General features: G+C 40.1%; 1 protein-coding gene across 12 annotated transcripts in view; it reads left to right on the top strand.

The window, feature by feature from the left end:
• LOC113015636 (abl interactor 2) overlaps positions 1-21,289 on the top strand; it is a 32,987-nt gene that overhangs the window by 5,815 nt on the left and 5,883 nt on the right. For 4 of the 12 annotated variants that reach the window (XM_026157702.1, XM_026157700.1, XM_026157699.1 and 1 more), the window contains exons 2-9: positions 2,872-3,039; positions 3,483-3,659; positions 4,435-4,452; positions 6,003-6,106; positions 10,421-10,567; positions 13,175-13,299; positions 13,545-13,751; positions 20,195-20,359. In XM_026157702.1, coding sequence (XP_026013487.1) covers positions 2,872-3,039; positions 3,483-3,659; positions 4,435-4,452; positions 6,003-6,106; positions 10,421-10,567; positions 13,175-13,299; positions 13,545-13,751; positions 20,195-20,359 — 1,111 coding nt within the window. The remainder of the gene's footprint in view (positions 1-2,871; positions 3,040-3,482; positions 3,660-4,434; positions 4,453-6,002; positions 6,107-10,420; positions 10,568-13,174; positions 13,300-13,544; positions 13,752-20,194; positions 20,360-21,289) is intronic. The other 8 variants (XM_026157708.1, XM_026157706.1, XM_026157704.1 and 5 more) reach the window with 5 other exon arrangements.

Raw genomic sequence — 21,289 nt, 5'->3', positions numbered from 1 at the left:
ATAGTAGGGCTGGGCCATATCATACCGTTCACGGTAATACCGGTATAATGTTGGGCAACGATAAGAAAATGAAATATCACGATAGAATATGGGTAAAATGCGCATGCACAGTGCCTCTGTTTCCATATGCACATGGTGGAAAAAGCTGGCGGCGACAGAGAATGAGAAGGGTGAAAGCGGATCGTTGAATGAAACAGATGAACTAGAATCGGTTTGTAAAATTGCTGCAACTTGAGTGGTGTGGAGCTGGTTTAGCTTTCGTCCGTCAGATACACAACAAAGCACTATTTTAGGTAGCGCATGCTAGCGGGCCGTCGTTATTACCGTGCTTTTTGGAAAATACGGCACACTTAAAATCAATCCTTTGATTTTTCTGAAAATCAACAGTGCCCCTTATAATCCCGTGTGCCTTATGTATGAATTTTGGTTGTGTTTACTGACCTCGAAACGATTTTATGTCGTACACGGTGCTCAAAAATCTGTCAGATGTTTTAGTACGACTTTGCTAAGCTACGAACCCGCACCACTTGATGGATTGTCAGAGCATTACGGTTATCGTAGGCAGGCGCCTCGCGGAGTGATACGTACTGTGCTTCAACATAATATTACCGTATTGTGTGTGTATAACCTCTTTTTAAGTTTTGTGGATGTTATACATGGTTATGCTGAGGATATGTCGGCCAATTTCCACTGGAAATGCCTTTTGGTTAAACTGTCAGCAAGGAATTTGCATTTGCACTGTTACATTTTTATATAACTTTAATCAACATAAAAAAAAACATCTGCTTGTTTAAGTGAAAATACATTGATGTTTTGTTTTTTGTTTGCACTAATAAAGTTGTGGAGTCGTAAAGTATTTTGTCTAGTGTCAATTATATCGTCAGTTATATCGTTATCGCAAATTTTCAAATGTATATCGTGATAAATATTTTTGGTCATATCGCCCTGCTCTAGTGTATAGATGTGCAAACAGTTGCTTGGTTTGCATGCTGACATTTCGGCAAACACTTTCTGACTGGCGGCAGGGTCTTTGAAAGGACTACGTTTTTAATTACTTTGTTAGTGTTATTCCTAAACATTGTTGTGTACTTTTTATGGACCAATTTTACAGAATTAACAGCCTAATAACATCTTTTTTTTTTTTTTTCTTTGAAGAGATGCTGGCATTATAATAGACATTTTATTTGAGTGGATATCACCTTTAGCCTATAATAATATGCACCTTGCTGTTCCTGCTGCTACAGTAATCATCAGGGCACTGATGATGGACCACATCAGTCGAGCTCTGAGGTCTTTACACTGGCTGCCTGTCCGTCAGAGGATAGACTTTAAAGTTCTGATGCTGGTCTATAAAGCTCTGAATGGCTTAGGACCAAAATACATCAGTGACCTCCTGACCCAGTATGAACCTTCCAGATCCCTCAGGTCATCTGGATCCGGTCTTTTATCAGTTCCTAGAGTCAGAACCAGACACGGAGAAGCTGCATTCAGCTTTTATGCTCCTTATATCTGGAACAAACTCCCAGAAAGCCTCAGATCAGCTGAAACACTCAGTTTATTTAAATCCAGGTTGAAGACTCACCTATTCTCAGCTGCATTTGAATAAAGCACCAAATCCACACTTTTAAGCTTAAATTTCAAAACTTACATTAACTACTGATTTTATCTACTGTTCTGATTTTATCTGTTTTGATTTTACATACTGTTTTGTTTGTTTGTTTGTTTGTTTGTTAAGTGGGTTAGAGCTCTGGGTAGCTCCCCAGCTGGGTCTAGACTGGGTCTAGAGAGTATTTTAAATTCAGGGAATTTAAAATAGAAAGTAGCTCGTCCACAGAAGGACTGGTAGCTCCCCTTACGATAAGGGTTCAGATCGCGCGAACAGGTGTGGGATTAGAGCTCTGGGTAGCTCCCCAACTGGGTCTAGACTGGGTCTAGAGAGTATTTTAAATTCAGGGAATTTAAAATAGAAAGTAGCTCGTCCACAGAAGGACTGGTAGCTCCACTTACGATAAGGGTTCAGATCGCGCGAACAGGTGTGAAATGTGTGTGTTTAGTTAGTTTGTTTGTTTGCTTGTTTTAATCAATTTAAATCATGCTTTTTATTTGTTTTTGTTTCTAATGTCTCTGTAAAGCACTTTGAATCACCTTGTTGTTGAATTGTGCTATACAAATAAATTTGCCTTGCCTTGCCTTGCCTTTATGTTTTGTTAGGAAAACGGGAACTAGGTGTAGTATGTTACTGAAATGCAAAAACACAAAGAAAATGTAAAGAAATGAGGACTTTTGCACAATATTGTAGTACTCATTACAGAAAGTGTTTTGACACAAAAGCAGAACATCTCTGTCTTCTTATGTTTCTGCACTTGTAGAGAATAAATGTGCAGATGTTGACTGCTGTTCTTCCTGTAGAAGCCAAGCCGACTGGAACAATCCATTTATATTCTGCTTGTTTTTGTCAGGGATCAAATGCAAACACAGTCGTTTCAGAGATGCCAGAACCCTGTGGGGGAACCAGTCGTCTGCTGCAACCTCTAATCTTTGTAGCTGCCCACCCTCATACAGCAGGCTAGAAGTAGCCCTGGAAGTGTGTAAATGCCCCCTGTGGGATTTCCTCTGTGTTTTGACATGGCCCTTGTCTAAACTGTTAGACTCATCTGAGTACAACAAGCACTACAAAATATGCAGGAATCTTGTAGTGTAAAGGTGGCCCACTTAAAGTCCGCATTTTTTCAGAATGTCCTCAGGTAACACAGGCTGTGTTTTCCCCTCTGCTCCCTCAGTTTTCATCACTTTGTAAAACCTGCATCGTTTGCTTTCCATGAAATGCAAATCGTGTCTTTTGAAAGTCAAATATCCATTTCTCTTCTTCAGTCTCCAGACAAGCAGAGGGCGCTGGAGGAGACCAAGAACTACACCACCCAGTCTCTGGCCAGCGTAGCCTACCTGATCAACACGCTGGCCAACAATGTCCTGCAGATGTTGGACATCCAGGCCTCGCAGCTCCGCCGCATGGAGTCCTCCATCAACCACATCTCACAGGTGAGGGAAGTTAAACAAATCAGGCTTTTGACTCACCTGCCAAGAAGGAACCCCCTCCATCAGTTCTCAAAGCACAATTAACAGTTAAATATGGCCTTTTAATTCTCTTTGTCCTTTTTCTATTGGGTATTAAGCACTGTGTAAGCCTGATTAATGAGGTTTTAATAAAGTTTTACTATCCAAATGGACCAGACGCTGATGTGACTGTGTGGATAATGAATGTATAATTCAGTGTATCTGCATTGCAGGTAAATATGTGTGCTGGAGCTGCACGCTGGATCGAAAGATAAAAGGGTTTCAACATGCAACAGATACTTCAAAGCAATCAAAACCCTAAATTATGAAACACTCTGAAACACCTCTTCCTCCTAATAAAGTCTTGGCAGGCTTTCAGGACTAAGTGTTTTAATTTTAAGAAATGAAAACATGCCTCTCATCCTTAGACGGTGGACATCCACAAAGAGAAGGTAGCACGGCGGGAGATCGGCATCCTCACCACCAACAAGAACACGTCCCGTACGCACAAGATCATCGCCCCGGCCAACCCTGAGAGGCCTGTGCGATACATCCGCAAGCCCATCGACTACAGCCTGCTAGATGACATGGGCCACGGAGTTAAGGTGCTGTTTCTGGGCTTTTTTCCCTTAAATTTGGCCAAAAGTAGTCTTAAAAAGTCACCAACCACATGCCAGTTTATAAGAGTGATGTGATTATTTTTATAATATAAAAATAATCACATCACTTACTTAAATAGTTAAATACAATACTTAAATATTGATTTAAGGGATAGAATTTAGTTTATATTGGTATTTTTTTGCATGCAGTACTGTCAAATACTTAACTTTAGGGGTCAAAAGAAGACCATGGAAATGTGTTTGAATGTCGGAATTAATCCAGGCTGCTCACTGATGAAAGTCTAAAGATAAGCAAAGGACTTGTAGAGGTCATGTTCTTTATTATTAGGTTTCAGTGGTTTTCAAAGTCAAGAAATCTAAGAAAAAAATCAATGACTCAGGCTTTTCACATGGACGGGGAGCCAGTGACGGCCAGGACATTAAGCCTGTCACCTGCAGCTGGAAACAGGCTTTTCTCATGATTTTATGTTTAATAAAATCATGGGAGAGGCTGATTCTTAAAGCTTTGTTCCTGCTGACTTTCTGAACAATGACGAGCTTGTTTATACAGAAAACCGAAGCGCTGGCTTTCAACCTTATGAAGGTCGAATTCCTCAGATTTTAAACACTAAGCTATTGTTGGCCGGATCTCTCCAGCTCGGCTTTGTGAAGCACAAGCTTGAACAACTGTTGTTTTCCTCTCCTCCTTCACACACTAATCACCTGATTTCTTCTCTCTCTCTTTATGCTTGCCTAACTTTATCTTTGTTACCAACTGTAGTGGTTGCAAAGGTTTAAGGTAAGATTTCCAAAGTAAGAGCCCCAAACAAGGAAGGGCTTTTTGTGATTTGTGGATGTTTTGTATTGTTGTGTCTGTGGTTTCTTTTACATTTTTGGTTTGTTTGCAGTTAAAGATGTGTTTGCTTACAGATATTCAGATTATATTTCAGAAAAATGCTTTAACCTCCTAGGACCTGGCGTCCACATACATGGACATCACATTTTGGGTTATTTAGAGTAAAATACTAAATTTTGCTCTACAAGGGCCTGATATCCACTTACAAGGACATTATACTGCTACTGTTCTATCAAAATTTTAAACGAATATCCTCATATGTGGCTCTTATTTTTCTTAAAATCAAAAATAAGGTTGAAAAAAAATCTGGTAATTCTTTATTTTTACATTCATCGGGCCCCAATATGCCCAAATATCAAAGAGAAATTAAAAATGCATGTCGTGGAAGAGTTCGGGTCTTAGGAGGTTAAAAATGAACTTGTGAAAAATCCTTTTCCTGTCACATTTTTAATGCACAAAAAAGTAGAAATATCAGTATTCGCTTCATGTTGTCGTTTTTGGAAATAAAACCTGGAAAAACCTTGAAAGATGCAAAATTTACAGCTGGTATGAGAGGAAATGCAAATGCATTACACCATAATTTGGAGCATATTTGCATCCATGTGTCGCGTAAACTGCAATTTATATTTGATTACTACAACCACAATTGAATCACAACAACCAGCTTTGTATCATCAACACCAACTGTTATGATTTTATATTTTAGTTGATGTTGATGATGATAATAATATTGTGTTACATAGGAGAGCCTAATTTGACTCTGACACTTCTGTTATGCCTTTCAACAGACTGTCTGACTTAGATAAGCCTACTGAAGGCCGTCTCCCTGTACTTTGTCGTGCTATGACTAAAAAAAACCCCAAACTTTTATGTGCTTTGACCTAATTTAACATTTTAGCAACTTTTAATTTGAATTTGTGGCAATTTGTGAATCTGTGACAGAACGTAAAGAAAAGCAGAAAGTTTCAAGACCTTTATTATCATTATCCAACAGAAAGCTGGTTGTAATGACCAAGTGTGCAAAGGCAAAATCTATCCATCAGCACTTCTAAAACCAGCCAATTAGCATGTAATATATTTTCTTTCTTTTTAAACTGCTTCAAGTCTTAGTCACCCACATTTATTCAGCATTCATATATTATCTATACCTAAGCACTTTATCTAACATTCACACAATCACACTCATACTCGCTGGATGCACCTCCTCCCAATGCCTCCATGCAGCCGATGCAAGTTCACCAACCTTCCGATCAGTAGATGACCTGCTCTTACCAACTGAGCCTTAGTGTGGACGATGGAGATGAATTCTTGTTACTTGGGCAGATGTTGCTACCTCCTCATGCTAACCTAAGCTGCCTCCTATAGGAGTGCTGTTGATCTTATCTTCTAACTCTCATCACAAAATAAAGGATAATTTGAAGGTTGACAGCTGTGTAAGAAGTCTAATGGTTAACCAGCAGATTTCTAAACCAATGTCCACCTACCTGCCACAGGCCAGCGCTCAGAACATGAAGGCTGGAGGAGGCGGACTCCCTCGCACCAACCCCCCCACACAGAAGCCCCCGAGCCCACCCATGACGGGGAAAGGGACGCTTGGGTATGTAAGCTGTGCAACCACCTTGATGTGTGTTGAGACGTACGTACGGCGTGCAGAGTCGGTTTTGGGAGGGTAACGACAAGGCCTGTCATATGGACGTGGTTACTCCCAGTTTCATCATCGCTCCTTTACCTCCTGGTTTAATTAGTCTCTTCAGGGTGGTTTCAAATCTGTTTTAGGGCCAGTTCACATTTCTGTGCTGCTGAGACAACCTCATTTCTTTTATACAAGAAATATTTTTACATCAAGCTGCATGCTGAATTTTGGATTTGTTAGGGTTTCTCGCTCTCAGCCATGCACCATGCATCTTTTAAATAGGTTTCCCTAAATTCTAAAGAGTTGGGTTTTTGTTTTTTTTTGTTTGTTTTTTTTTGTGTGCAAGTGTGTTAAAGTTTGCTCTTTTTGGGATGCTTAAAGTTGTCTTTTGATAATATACTTGATATGAATATAAGCAGCAGTGTTTGCAAAATACGAGCTGATGTCTGTTCACAATTTTCTTTTTTTTCTTCTTCTTCTTGTTTTTTTTTTTTTTTTTGTTTTTTGTTTTGTTTGTTTGTTTTTTGTGTTTTGTTTGTACCCAATTTAATACCTGGCTTTTTTCTTTTTTCTGGCATTCAAGACCAGAACAAGGATTTTTAAATCCCTTATTTTAGGAAAAGAAACTTTATATTTTGGGGTTTGTAGAAGAAGAGATTGGTTTTGTATTGGTTGTCATCTAAAGAAGAAAAAAAAAAAGCTCTTTTATTCTATTTTTAGTTCAAACTTGTTAAACTCCTCCTGACTGAAATTAGATCAGACATCAAAATGAAAAAGCATCAAATGGGAAAAACAAACAATATTGTTAATTTTAATTTCTATCAGCTTCACTTTAAGAAGACAATTAGCTGCGTTAAACCCATCAAATCCTGCCTGCCTAGCAGTACAGATACATGGTTGATATTAGCCTATTTTACCCTGTCACTATTTATATCCCAGCACTGGTGTATGCATGCTGGCTGATGAGTAAAAAGAAACTGATGTACTTACATGCTTAACTAATATTTTCCCAACTGAAAAAAAAAAATTAGAATAAAATACAGAAGATTCAGTTGAACAAAATGGAAAATGTACAAACGCCGACCTTCTGTCCAAATTCAGCTTCTATATATAAGACCTGTGGTACTTTCGGTGATCGTCAAGTTGAGTACAAACAACGTACATTTAAAATGACACAAACAAAAAATGGCATTCGCAAGGGGGTTGCTGAATACCAAAATCAACTGGGATTTATAACAAATCTTTTATAAAGTTTGTTAACAATCACTTCATGTGTGACGATCTTCGTGCAACTTTTCATTCAGATTGGCCGACCCATTAATTAGGAAGTAAGGTACATATTATATATATTGCACTGCATTATACAAAAGTAATGATCATTATGATCACAAGGTATTTAAAGCTAAAAAAAAAAAAAAAATCTAAGTGTAAATCATACCAGCTGTGATCCCATTATTTCTTAAAGGCATCTTAAAAAGGAAAAAAAAGTTGGTTTTTGTTTGTTTTTTTTTGTTTTGTTTGTTTTTATAAATCCCGGATTAGCCCCCATTCTTATTGCATTTTGTTTATTAAAATTGAAGATTTTTTTTTTCCTTTCTAGTTTGCTCTGATAATGTCATTTTCAACTGATTGAGTCTTTTTCCAAAAATGTCTTTTTGAGTCATCATCATTATTTAACTTAAAATGTATCTTTCAGCTCATATCTTGTTCATGCTGCTAAGTAATTACAGTGAATGTATTTTATCTTAACCATTAAATTGAGCACTATCAGCCAGATTTAGCCATACGGGCAGGCTGTGACAGGTTAATGGCTTTAATAGACTTTAATTTTAACTGTATAATGTAGGTGTAGTTTTGGAGCAACTTTAATTAGAGTGTCACTTTTCACTGAAGTTTTGTGGTCCTTTCTTAGTTTTGGAGTATTCTAATGTTATGTTCTGTGTCGGAGCTCATGGAAGCTGCAGAGGTGTTTGGTGTTGTCTGTCTTGTGCCTGACTGTTGGAGGTGTGTTTTATCCCACAGGAACTCTGCTAGTGCACCTCATAATGCTGTGTGTGTGTATGTCTTACCCTTGGGACAGTCCTATGTATGATGTGCTGTTTGTGTTTCTGTGGAAAAAGTGTGTGTGTGTGTGTGTGTGTGTGTGTGTGTCTCCTTCTGTCCCTTCAAGACGCATGCCGATCAACCACAGCTGCAACCCTCCATGACGCACCTTCAGCCGCAGCCTGTGGCTACAGGCGGACATCCTCTGTGTGATTTTTAATTTGTCGCCTTCTCCTCTGTTACTCAACTACCTCAGTTTTCATTTTGAGTTGTGTGTTTGTGACCCAGCTCGCCCACTCCTGGCTGCCCCATATTCCTCATAGCAGCGTTTTGCCATGGCAACAGTGCTCAGAGATGGGTCACCCCACTGTGTCAGCTGGGAAATTTACATCCAGCACATCTTATTGCAGGCCCAGATCAATAAAACCTCAGGGTTATGTTTTTTTTTTCTATCCCTCCCATGTTAAAAACTGATCATCGTAGAGCTGCTGCTGGCTGAAAAAACACATTTCCAGGTTTTTATTCAAGGAGTTTATAGTTCAGAAGATGTGGGTGGGAACAATTGGGAACACTTTAGGGATTTAAACCTGTTGCTCTGATTTTATTATTTTAGTTCCCTTGAACAATTTCATAAATTCAGGATTGCTTTTGCTAATTTACACTGAGAGTCTAAGTGTTGAAGTTACTACATAACTCAGGAATTGTTGCTAAGTGACTAAAATTGAGTGGCATCATAATATTTCATACAGGAATACTTTTTTTTTTTTTTTTATCATTTCATGAAAAAAAGAGTATATAAACACAAACTGTACTAGCAGTAATACAGATTTTTTAAATTAAAATTTTCTTTGTTCCAATCATTCTTGAAAAAGGTTTAAATGCTAGCATCAATTTAACATCATGAACCAGATGAGCTTGTGACTCCATAACACTGTGATCAATGAAAAATACAGTCCCTTTTAAATATCTTTGAAGTTAGTGCCAGCAAGATGGAAAAAAAAAACAAAACAAGCTTCATCTCTCATTGATCTTCATCAGGGGTGTCAGACTCAGTTTTTGTAATGAGCCACATAAAGCACAGTTTGGTCTCAAGGGAGCCAGGCCAGTAAAGCAACTGCACCATAAACTGCCTTTGTTGTTATGTAAACCACAAGTAAACTTTGTCTTTGAGTGAACTAGGGGCTCTATAAAAGCACAGTACAGTTACTGTAGAGTTTTTAGAGCCAAACGGATAACGTGGGTTTACTCTTTATGATAAGAATTGGAAATGCTTGTCACATTTTCACCCTAGCGTAATGCTAGTGTAACCTAACCGTGAAGGGCAATGCACTTTGTTCAAAAGCTAAACATATATAAAAACTAGATTGCAGTTTGCCTCGTCATGCTTATTATATTTAACTGACACGAACCTGAAACTAGCTCGTACAACGTTTGAAACTTGCAGTCAGTCTACTATCAGTTTTGCAATGGAATGAGGTTGAGCAACAAGGTCTGCATGACAACAGTTTAACTGCAAAATGACATAAGAACTCAGTAACTTTGGTTTTATATAGGATACAACAGTTGGAAACCAGTCCAGTTGGTTCCCCTGTTGTAAAGAAACTAATTGTAGACAGGTTGGAGACTGACTCGAGTTGATTGCGAACTTTCACCAACCTGTCTGGGAGTGATTGCAAACAGTTTGAGTCGAACTGTGATTGTTTGCAGACAGGTTGCAATTGTTTTGTGATTTAATGTGGTTTTCAAATGCAAAAAGAATGTAATTGCAATCAATGGGCAACCACAACCACGTCCTGTTTTTATCCTAGTGTGACTGTGCCATGAACCACAATTGTCCAGCTGTAAAATAGATACAGTTTTACGTAAACAATAAATGTCTTATAAATCAACAAATCAAACATGTCAGTAAAACTAGTTTTAATTGTAGTAGTTGCTTGATTTCATTAAGTGCAAACAAACTCATGGTGTATCTCCTTGGGAGTGTGTTTTTCAGCTGACAGCAGCCACGTCATTTCTGACTCCGCCCCCCTCACCTGTGGACCCCAGCCAGCCCCAGTGTTTCACCACCTGTCATCACCCATTTTTTTTTTGTTTTTTTTTTAAGTTTGCACTTGTTTGTTTCTTGCTCTCCTCCTCCCTCTCCCCCCTCCCCTCCCCCTACACTTCTCTATGGATGCCCTCCTTTCTCCCCCCCTCCCCTTCCTCTCGACTCCTGTCCTCCTGACCCTCTCGCAGGCGCCACTCCCCCTATAGGACTCTTGAGCCGGTGCGTCCACCCGTTGTCCCTAACGACTACGTCTCAAGCCCGACGCGCAACATGGCGCACCCCCAGCAGAGCCCTGCACGCACTGCATCTGTTAATCAGAGGAACCGCACGTACAGGTACCCCCACCCCACTTCCCAGCATGCCTCTCTACACTTTTTAAACAAGCCCCCCACCCCCCTTTTGCCCCACTCTACTTGCCTTTTCTTCTTCTCCCCTCCTACACTTAAAAATGCGATCCAGCTTCTGAGCACTTTCTCTGATATGGTACCTCGTTGAAATTATAACCACTCTTACTTCCTAAAACTCACATCCAGGCCCACATCAGCAGCTCCAGCTCCCAGGAGAAGCCCAGACTGACACATTATTTAGAAACCTCCTCACCTGTTTGCTCCCCTCGCTGCTCAGATAACAACAAAGAAACAAGCATGAGGTAGAGATGCAGAGCTTTATTTAGCTTGGCTAGACACAGGTTCCTATGGTAATAGTCATTAAATAGGCAGCGTCGCCCCCACAGTCCTGTCAATCCACTGTCAGTTCATCTCCCAAGATGAAGCTTTTTCATGCCCAACACGGAGTGATATTCTTAGATCCACCCTGCCTGCCGTCTCAGAAGTAAAAGCAAGAGGGGTTTTGGGAGGGGGAAAACAACATGGAAAGTTTCGTCACGGTGTCCCATCTGTTGGCCAAACGTTTCAAGTATTTCTAGAAATAGGAAAACTTCCCCGACTCTCCTCTCAGCACGAGTGTGTATCTGCTCCACTCATCCATAGCTCATCTTCTTCATCTCTCAGCCATGCGCTCTCCCGCCTGTCAACAGAAAGTCTGCCCCATGTTTCATGATCTTTCCTGCTGCTTTTACGGCGTCTCATATCTGTCTTTGTCCCGTGTTGCCACTGCGTCAGCTGTGTCATGTGTTCCTGTGAAGGCTTCCAGCTGCCCCCACTTTTTCTTTTAATATTGTCACTGTCACATAGTCATTTCAAAGGCATACAGCTCACGCTAACACATCAATGCTCTTGAGGGTGCTACATTAATGAAGTGAGTTATTAAGAACAGAAAAGACAGCTGAACTGTGTGTTGCTTGAGGCTGGTTGCAGATTGAATATAAAACTGTATTAGAGAGGTGAATTATTTATAGATCTAAATTTCACTTGGAAATAAATGATGTGAACCTGGGAACAATGTCAGGAACTTTCAGGAAATGTCTGTTGTTTTCCCCAAAGGATCAAAGGATTAAAAATCAGCCAGTTTCAGTGTAAACAGTTACTCCAGCATCTTTTCAAGATTGGGATTGGGGATCTGAGTTCAACAAAACTTTACAAGACCAACACTGGTGTGTGTGTGTGTGTGTGTGTTTGCATTTTTATGTGTGTCAATATTTTATGTATTTTTTTTTAGAAAAGAAAGAAGTGGAGGTTAGAAAACAAAGCACCATGTGATATCCTGAGTTGTTGGCGTTCCTATATCGCCATGCTAATATTGGTCACTGATTAACATGCAACTGACCAATGATGCTGTTGTAGCATTCATTTAGCATTAGCCCAGAATTTAGCTAATGCTATTAAAAGCTGTCACTAGCAAAGCAACAATAGTAACCTTAATTTGGCCACAAACCTAATTTTATAATGTATTTGGTATAAAAGTTTGATCGGGGGAATTTTTTTTTTATTTTTTATTTTTTTACTACAGTAAACACTGTATTCGGTTCTTGGTCTCAGTTGTTTTTAGGTCTTAATGATTGTAAAATTAATCTTTTAAATAAAATAAAAATATAAAAATAATAAGAAATTAGCATATACTCGAGAGTGTGGTTACCCTGTGATTGACAAGTTCTTTTGTTATGAGACGGCAGATTCATCTCTCTGTTGAACAGCATTTGGCTGCACTTAAAAAAAACAAGTTTAAGTCTTGTGTTCCTTCATTTGTTTTTGCAATTACTATGCAGATTGTTGTCATAGTCAACAACTGACTCATCCTGCTAACAGTGCTAGCCAGGTAGCAAGTGGTAGGTGATCAGCTGGACCCTTTTTGTTGGATATTCACATCTGATTTGAAATAAAACAAAAGAAAAATTTCAAATTCTTTGATTCAGTTTATGATGCACTATCTGGTGCCCCTGGACACATCATCAGTGATGTAACCTGGGGTCATTGGGGGTTTTGGGTCTTTCAACAATCTCTCTTCTGACAGAACAGACAACCTGGTGTCTCCACCTTTCCCCCATGTGAAGAGAACTGTATCAAAACTGTATTTCAAAGGCAAGTAGATTACTTAACAGAGGCTAGAGCCATCTTTTTATACAGTCTATTTGCAAGTGCAAAATTGTTAATTTAAAATCATAACTGAGACCATTCACACGTCTTGTTCACAGCACGGTTTTTGCCCCTTCTTGAGTAGTTTTGTACTCACACTCAAGTTTACTTTTGAGTCCTTATACCAAAATATCCTGCTGTCAGTATAAAGCACAGACTGTCACTTTTCCACGCGTCAGTAGTTCTCAAAGTTCCTGACTTTTGTTCCTGTGGCTCTGTAGTTGGGTTAAAAAAAGCTCCATACTGGTTTCAGGGCAGACTGCAACCATGTTACATGTAGGCTGTATTATTTCCTGTGATTGTTAACAAATGGTGCAGTTTTTTTTTTTTTTTTTTTTTTTTTTTTCCTCTTCCAATTTCTGCTGGTGTGTTTGTTTGTGGACTGACACATTTTTGCCGACCCATCGACAGCAGTGGGAGCAGCGGAGGCAGCCACCCCAGCAGCAGTCGCAGCAGCAGCCGAGAGAACAGCGGCAGTGGCAGCGTGGGCGTGCCCATCGCCGTTCCAACCCCAGCCCCACCCAACGTTTTCCCAGGTAACCCCCTTTTTTTGTCCCCCTTCCTCTCTTCTCTGAGCTGCAGGACCTTATTGTGACTGAAACGTACTAACTACACTAATCTTTGTTGAGTAATCTGGGAGTACTGCTCACTCTGGCTTTCATTAGTCGAATCGGTGTGCACAAACTCTGGATTGAATTTCTCTCCCCTTCTCACCCTTCTCTTAACCTCCCTTCACTTATCTTTCCTCCCCCTTTGTATCCTTGCACGATTCCCCCTTCAGGTTCAGCCCCTGCCCAGTCCAACGCAACCAAACCTCCCCCAAACACTGCCACAGCCCCTGGGCCCCCTTCCTCTGCCCTAGACGGACCCCCACAAGCCCCCAATCCCCCTGTAGAGATCCCGCCTGTACCCCCACCCCCTCCCCAACTCCCTGCCTCCACGGTACCTACTGGCACAGGCCCTGCTACTTATGGCAACCCTGCACAAGGTGAGTGCGACTCCCTCCTCACCCCCTGCACGCCCTCCATCCCGCCTTCCGTGACGTGCTTGTGTGATCCCAGTGTGCTCATTCATCACCCTAATTTATTTACTCATTTATTTTTCATCTGGAAGTCTGAATTAGTTCTTGAAAGATTTTCAGATCTAAAATTTGTTTCAGTTTAAATTTAGAAATTCAACCTGTTGAATGTTTTTAATGGCAGGAAAAAAGGATTTATTGTACCTGCGACTACACCAGTCATTTTGAAACTACAGGTAGCTGTGCAGAAGACACAAAAAATGAAGTTATACTGTGGACCTGAATACATTTCAGCATAAAAGCTGGCTTAAGCAAATAATGATTACAATAAGTAGCAGAAAATAACAAGCAAAACATAAACAATGATAGTTTATTTTTTACTCCATAAACTCTATTGTTTCCCCCGTGGTCCACCGAGTACCTGTGACATCTATATCTGAAAGTGATGAGTTTCTGAATTTCTTTGTGGATAAAGTTGATCATGTCCGTATGAGCATTGGTTCTTCAATACCATCTGTTTGTGTCTCTGGGCCACCTCCCCCTCATTTACTGTCAGTGTTTAACCCAATGACCATACGTGACCTTTCACTCCTGCTGGATAAAATGAAAATTACCACTTGTGCAAATGACATTCTACCTGCTGGGCTGTTTAAAAATGCTCTCTCTGTCATTGGCCCCTCTATTGTAGAGATATGCAATGCCTCTCTTTTAACATGTGTGGTCCCTACGTTCTGTAAGCATGCTGTTGTTGAGCCGATATTAAAAAAAGAGCAGTTTGGATCCAACTCAGCTTAAGAATTATAGGCCTATCTCTAAGCTTCCATTATTATCGAAAATTCTGGAAAAAGTAGTTGCAGATCAACTTACCACTTTTTTTTTTTTTTTTTTTTAGAAAAACATGAAATTTATGACCAATTTCAGTCAGGTTTCCGTAAAAGTCACTCAACAGAAACCGCATTACTTAAAGTCTCTAGTGACATTATGATGTCAGCTGACTCCGGAGCATCCTCAGTCATGGTTTTGTTGGACTTGACATCTGCCTTTGACACCATTGACCATACCATCCTGATTAACAGGCTCTGGGACGTAGTTGGTGTGTGCGGTCTGGCTTTGAAGTGGTTTCAGTCATACCTCTCCAACAGGTCTTTTAGTATTTTTGCGAATCGGTTTATGTCACATTCTAAAGATCTGACATGTGGGGTACCGCAGGGTTCAGTTCTGGGTCCTATTCTTTTTCTTTTGTACATGTTACCTCTAGGACTTATAATTAGGCAGTTCCCTGAGGTGTCTTATCACTGCTATGCTGATGATATTCAGCTCTATTGCTCTTTTAAGCCGATGGAAGTCCATAAACTGTCCTCTTTAATTAAATGTTTAGCTTCCATTGAACAGTGGCTTGGTGACAACTACTTACAGTTGAACTCTGAGAAGTCAGAAACATTAATTATTGCCCCGACAACCAGATATCTCTAATCAAACAGCATCTTGGTTCTCTTGGCTCATCTGTTCACCTGAGCCTCAGGTACCTTGGTGTGATGTTTGATTCTGCCATGTCCCTAGAACAACACTCTGGCCAGTTAATTAGGAACTGCCTTTTTCACCTAAGAAACATCTCCAAACTGCAAACTTTGCTGTCTGAGTTAGAAATGGTTATTCATGCTTATATTTCTTCTCGCTTAGATTATTGTAACAGCCTTTTTCTTTGTTTGAGGAAAAGGAATCTTGATCGTCTCCAGTTAGTCCAGAATGCTGCTGCAAGGCTTTTAACTAAGACACGAAAAAGAGAGCACATTACACCAGTGTTACGCTCATTACACTGGCTTCCAGTACATTTCAGAATTCATTTTAAAATCTTGGTACTGACTTTTAAAGCTTTGAATTGTGATGCCCCTGCTTACATTTCTGGGCCCGTATCCCTAAAGATTCTGAGAATCCTCTCAGAGAGCTCCTAACTTAACCTAAAAATTCCTTGCCAGGAGTTTTAGCTTAGAAGTGATTCCAGAACATTTTCAGTGAACTCTGAGCAAGGAATGGATGGAAAATCCTATCTTAGTGAGAAGGTGTGGTTGACCCCGTTGCTAGGTATGAGTCATCATTTCAAAAGCCGTGATTGGTTGATCCTACAAGTTTGATGGAAATGAGCTTTTGGTGATAATGAGCAAAGGATGTACCCTCAAATCAGTAAACATAATTATACACTCTAATCTTATGCTGACTGTAATTGTAAATAATATTTCACATTCAAGAAAATATCTGGAAAATGAATAGTAAGCTGTAGGGGTTATAGCCTAACATTAGAATCCAAAATATGTGAAAACTTAAACTCATTACACCCTGTTCAAATAATAATTCGTGTCTTATTTGCTCATATAAATATCCTAGCTGGCATATTTTGTACTTTCACTCCCATATGGACCCCGTTGAAAACAAGATGGCCTATCTCAAGGGGCTGTCCTTAATGAAGTATAAATCACAACGTTACAAGTCCAGTGTGGTCTTAACGAGGGTAACACGGCTCAGCTTTTAGCAATGTCTGTGATTGCAGACCCAAGTCATCACTGCTGCATTGTTGCATTTTCCCGGTTGCCAAATACCTCAGGGTTGTGATTACTTTCGTCTCCGGTGTAATAGCGTTGTGGCGTCGAGTTGGTGAAGTAATTGTATCTCTAAGGAGATCCACCACAAACATGATTCCTGCACGATCCAATCTGTAGCGTCTCAATAATTCCCTGTCATCCAGTGTTTGCAGGACATCTCTCCTGCCTCTTCTGTTGGCCATTTTGTGCAGCTGCTTAGGGGAACTCCTAAGCCACTAAAAGTGCTCTTCCCTGCTCTTAGCAGATCTCGCCTTAGGAGCCCTTTTAAGCGCTAGGAATCTTGAGGAATAGCTTTTATATTAACTGGGATTGTCGTGTCACTTTTAGGGGAAATTCTAAGAAAACGTCATGACTCTGAGAATTTTCTTAGAATTTGGCCGCTAGGAGCCACTTTTTGCACAAAGATTCTTTAGGGATACGGGCCCTGATCTTTTAGAACCCCCCGCTCCCTCTCGCAGCCTGAGATCTTCTAATCAAAGGCTGTTGGTAGTCCCTCGAACATATTTTAAAACCAGAGGTGATAGATCTTTTAGAGCGGTGGCCCCCAGGTTGTGGAATGCTCTCCCTCCATCATTACGTTGCCTTGATTGTATTTATTCTTTTAAAAAGCAACTTAAGACTCATTTATTTAGATTGGCTTTTAATTAGATTTGTGCTGTGTTTTATTATTAATGTATTTTATGTGTTTCTGTTTTATATTACTGTGAAGCACTTGAAGTGGTTTTTATCCTGTGAAAAGTGCTATATAAATAAATTGATTTGATTTGATAACAATTTATAAACAGTTGAAACACAAAATTATACAGGACAGGATTCAGATGAATACATTAACTAGGATACGACCACAACTATTACTCTCCCTCAATGAATACAGTAACTACTGCTGCGTTCCCTCAATGATGACAAGTAGTCAAGTACAACTAGGTTCCCTTGACGATGACTACTACGACGATGTTCCCTTGACAAGTACTTCAACGACCACGACATTCCCTTGACGACTACGACGATGAATCAATTCCCTTACAGCTATGACAACTACATTACTTAGACTACAAAGACAACTATTACATTCCCTGAATGAATACAATAACTACTGTTGCGATCCCTAGATGACTCTGCTACGGTAGTCTACATTCACTTGATAACTACAAAAACCCATTAGTCTTCATATTGTTCAATTCAGGGTGAAGTAAAGAGGTTTCTGCTGTAAACGGCTTTGACACTTCTGTAAGCCAATTTATAAACCGCAGTCACTTAGTCTCAAGTACTTTTAGTGTGAAAGAAATGGACAGGAAGAAGTCCTTTACACAAGCAGAAAACAAACTAATACTAAGTTGAAATGAGCAGTTTAAACTGAACACAATGAAAATGTCAGAAATTTTAAGAAAAGGGGAGGTAAGGCTTTAATGTTTAAGATGGTACCTGATCATTTAAGTTTCTTTAAAAATGCTAGAAACAGTGAAGTGGTTATACGTGTCGAATGAATTCTCATGAAAGCTGTAAATTCCCAAAGATTTTGTATTTAAATTCAAAACTTGAGTGAAGTTTAAGATGATTATCTTTCAATATAACTGCAGTTTGTCTGGACTGTTCTCTGCAAAAACAAATTTGAATGTTTTATTTTAGACCTGGCAGTGATGCCACTGAAGTACTCAGAAAACCGAAAGTGCTCTGATAGGTGGAGCTGCATTATTTTAATTTGATGGTCTTCTATTCAGGATGTAGACTGGATTTAAAGCTCTGATGAGCACTGCGGTCGGTATTAAAAAGAAACTCTCACCTCATAAGGGCTGCACACATGAATTAAATATTGACTGCAAGAAATGACTTTAAAGAAGACGAGTCTCTTACCTGGGTGATTTTACTCAGTGTTAGAAAATACTTGTAAAACAGGTCTTTGACTGTACGTCTTTGCTGTAGTCTGTGGAACAGACAAAACAAACAAACTTCCACAAGTCCTGTTTGTGTGCAGCTCTTCTGCCATCTGCCTCCAACTTTCCATCATCCCGCTGCTGCTGCTAGATGCTCCACTCGTCCTCCCTCTCGGCCTCTCATAGGCCTCCAGCATCTCTGTCATGATGATGTTCTGATATTTAATGCATGAGCTGTGTGGTGATATGCTTTCTTGCTGTGTTTATTTATTTGTTCTTTTCTTAATGGTGTCCAGGTGATTTGTTCTTTTGTTTTTCTGTGGCTGGATGTTGTAATTATCTGGAAGGTGGAACTGCTGTTACCCAAATGTTAATATTTGAATTGGCTCAGAGAGAGATTTGGGACAAGTTAAGGGACATGTTACTCAGTTCTTTTTTTTTTTTTTTTTTTTTTTTTTTTTTCTCCCCCCTGACACTTTTCATTTAAAGGTGAGATGCAAAAAAAAAAAAGTATAAAATGCTAAATTTTCTAGTCAAAGGAGCTTGCAAAGAAAAGCGTCTGGACTTCTTTAAGTTGCTTGAAGACGTTTCACCTCTCATCCGAGAAGCTTCTTCAGTTCTAAGGTCAAATGGTGGAGAGTCCCAGATATAAACCTAGTGGGAGTGACCCCCCACAGAGGGACAAAAGGACCCCCTGATGATCCTCTAATCGCCTGAGCCAAGGTGTGAAACTGGGTGTGGGTCACAATCAGCCAGAGTTTCGGGTGAGTTCATTGTGAAACCTGGCCCCACCTTATCATGCGAATTCCTGAGATCAGATGGCCAGGATGTGAGTGGGCGTTGAGGCGTCTGGAGAGGGAACTCAAAACTGGATTATAGATGGCAGACAGTTTGTGTCGTAAGCCACCGCCTCTGTTCAAAGATGGTCGCTCACAGTGGATATAGATGCTTCTTTCACTCCTCTTTCAAACCATCTGTCCTCTCTGTCCAAAATGTGAACATTGGCATCCTCGAAAGAGTGTCCTTTATCCTTAAGATGCAGATGGACTGCTGAGTCTCATCCTGTGGAGGTGGCTCTTCTGTGTTGTGCCATGCGCTTGTGAAGTGGCTGTTTGGTCTCTCCAATGCAGAGGTCTGGGCATTCCTTTTTACACCAAGTTTTACACCAAGTTACAAATTAATTACAAACTTGGAGTAATTAGGACCCTACACCACCGGGCAGAACATGTTCCCTCTAAGCCTGAAGGAAAAAAGAAGGAACACACACATGTAAAGGAAACACTCAAAACGTGCGGCTATCCTAAATGGGCGTTCTGATTGGGACCCACACCCAGTTTCACACCTTGGCTCAGGTGATTAGAGGATCATCAGGGGGTCCTTTTGTCCCTCTGCGGGGGGTTACTCCCACTAGGTTTATATCTGGGACTCTCCACCATTTGACCTTAGAACTGAAGAAGCTTCTCGGATGAGAGGTGAAACGTCTTCAAGCAACTTAAAGAAGTCCAGACGCTTTTCTTTGCAAGCTCCTTTGACTACGATGACCTGGATGACTGAGAACCTTCACAGGCTAAATTTTCTAGTTTCACCTGCTGTTTTTCTGTAGAAATTTCTTCAGGAAAAAAACCAGAAAATTTTAAACAATTTAGCATTGAACCAAACCATTTAAGTATGTTTGGCTCAAAACGAAGAAATGTTAAACTTTGCAAATGGAAAAGGTATGTTTTCTTTCTTTTTTTATTTTTTTGTAAAACTGCAAAGTTTTGATACAAAATCCAATGAATTGCTCCTATGTGGCTGTTTAAAAATAGAACTTGAATAGATTGTTGTTGTTCAGAGCTGTATTCTTCTAATAAACTTGGTGTTGTAAGACAGCAGCATGATACTGCTGCCTGCACTTCCAGACTTACGTGGCTCTCTGCTGCCCCCTGCTGCCATCTTCTCTCAGGTGCTCCTCAGTTCTACAGCATGAACCGCCCCGCGCAGCAGCCTCCGAACCCTCCGGTGGGAGGCTCCCTGCCATACCGCCGACCCTCGTCCGTCACTGGTCAGCCCAACGTGACCCACAACCAGAACCAGCTTAACGGGGGGCCACACTTTGCCCAGAATCAAGGTACTGTGTGTGTGTGTGTGTGTGTGTGTGTGTGTGTTACTGTTTCATTTTTGGATTCCTATAGATAAGATTTTCATTCCCTATGAAGTCTGAACATAAAAAAAGTGTTAACATTATTCTCTGTCCTATAAATAAAGGTTTGGGCCAATGGTGATGCAGCTAATGGTTCTGTTATCAGTTAAATTGCAGACAACCTTCTAGTTAGTCGTTTTATTTATTGCTATATAAAATAGTGACTTAGGTTAAACACAATAAAACTAAAATATATTTGGTAGTTTAAGGCAAATAATCACAGTTTTTCTTTTAAGAATTGATCATTTTCCATATATTGATGGATCTTTGCAGCTCTACACGCGCGCGCAAACACACGCACACACACACACACACACACACACACACACACACACACACACACACACACACACACACACACACACCATGCTAAAAATGAGGAAGTGAATTTGTCTTTAACTTAAATAGACCAACCAATATTACACTCTGGCCACTTTATTAGGTACACCTTTTCACCTGCTCATTTACAAAAATATCTAATCAGCCAGTCACGTGGGAGCAAATCAGTGCATTTAGCCACGTAGGCAGGGGTTAGGTGTCCGGATGAAGCTCAAGCCAAGCATCAGAATGTGGAATAAAGGTTTAAGTGACTTGAACATGGCATGGTTGTTGGTCTGAGTATTTTATAAACTGTTGATCTGCTGGGATTTTGCAGCACAACCATGTCTAAGCTTTACAGATGATTGTCTGAAAAAGAGAAAATATCCAGAGGGGAGCAGATGTCTGGGTCAAGATGCTTTATTGGGGTTAGAGGAGCATGGTCCAACTGCTTCAAGCTTCAAACTTGTACTTGAAGGACTTGGGCTCTTCTTTTAGAATACAGGCGGCGGGGATTAGCTACTGGTAAACTAGAGAGAT

This window comes from Astatotilapia calliptera, chromosome 23, assembly GCF_900246225.1.
Source record: "Astatotilapia calliptera chromosome 23, fAstCal1.2, whole genome shotgun sequence".
Taxonomy (NCBI): Eukaryota; Metazoa; Chordata; class Actinopteri; order Cichliformes; family Cichlidae; genus Astatotilapia; species Astatotilapia calliptera.
The sequence above is the reverse complement of the archived record's forward strand: the minus strand, read 5'-3'. Positions and strand labels throughout refer to the sequence as shown.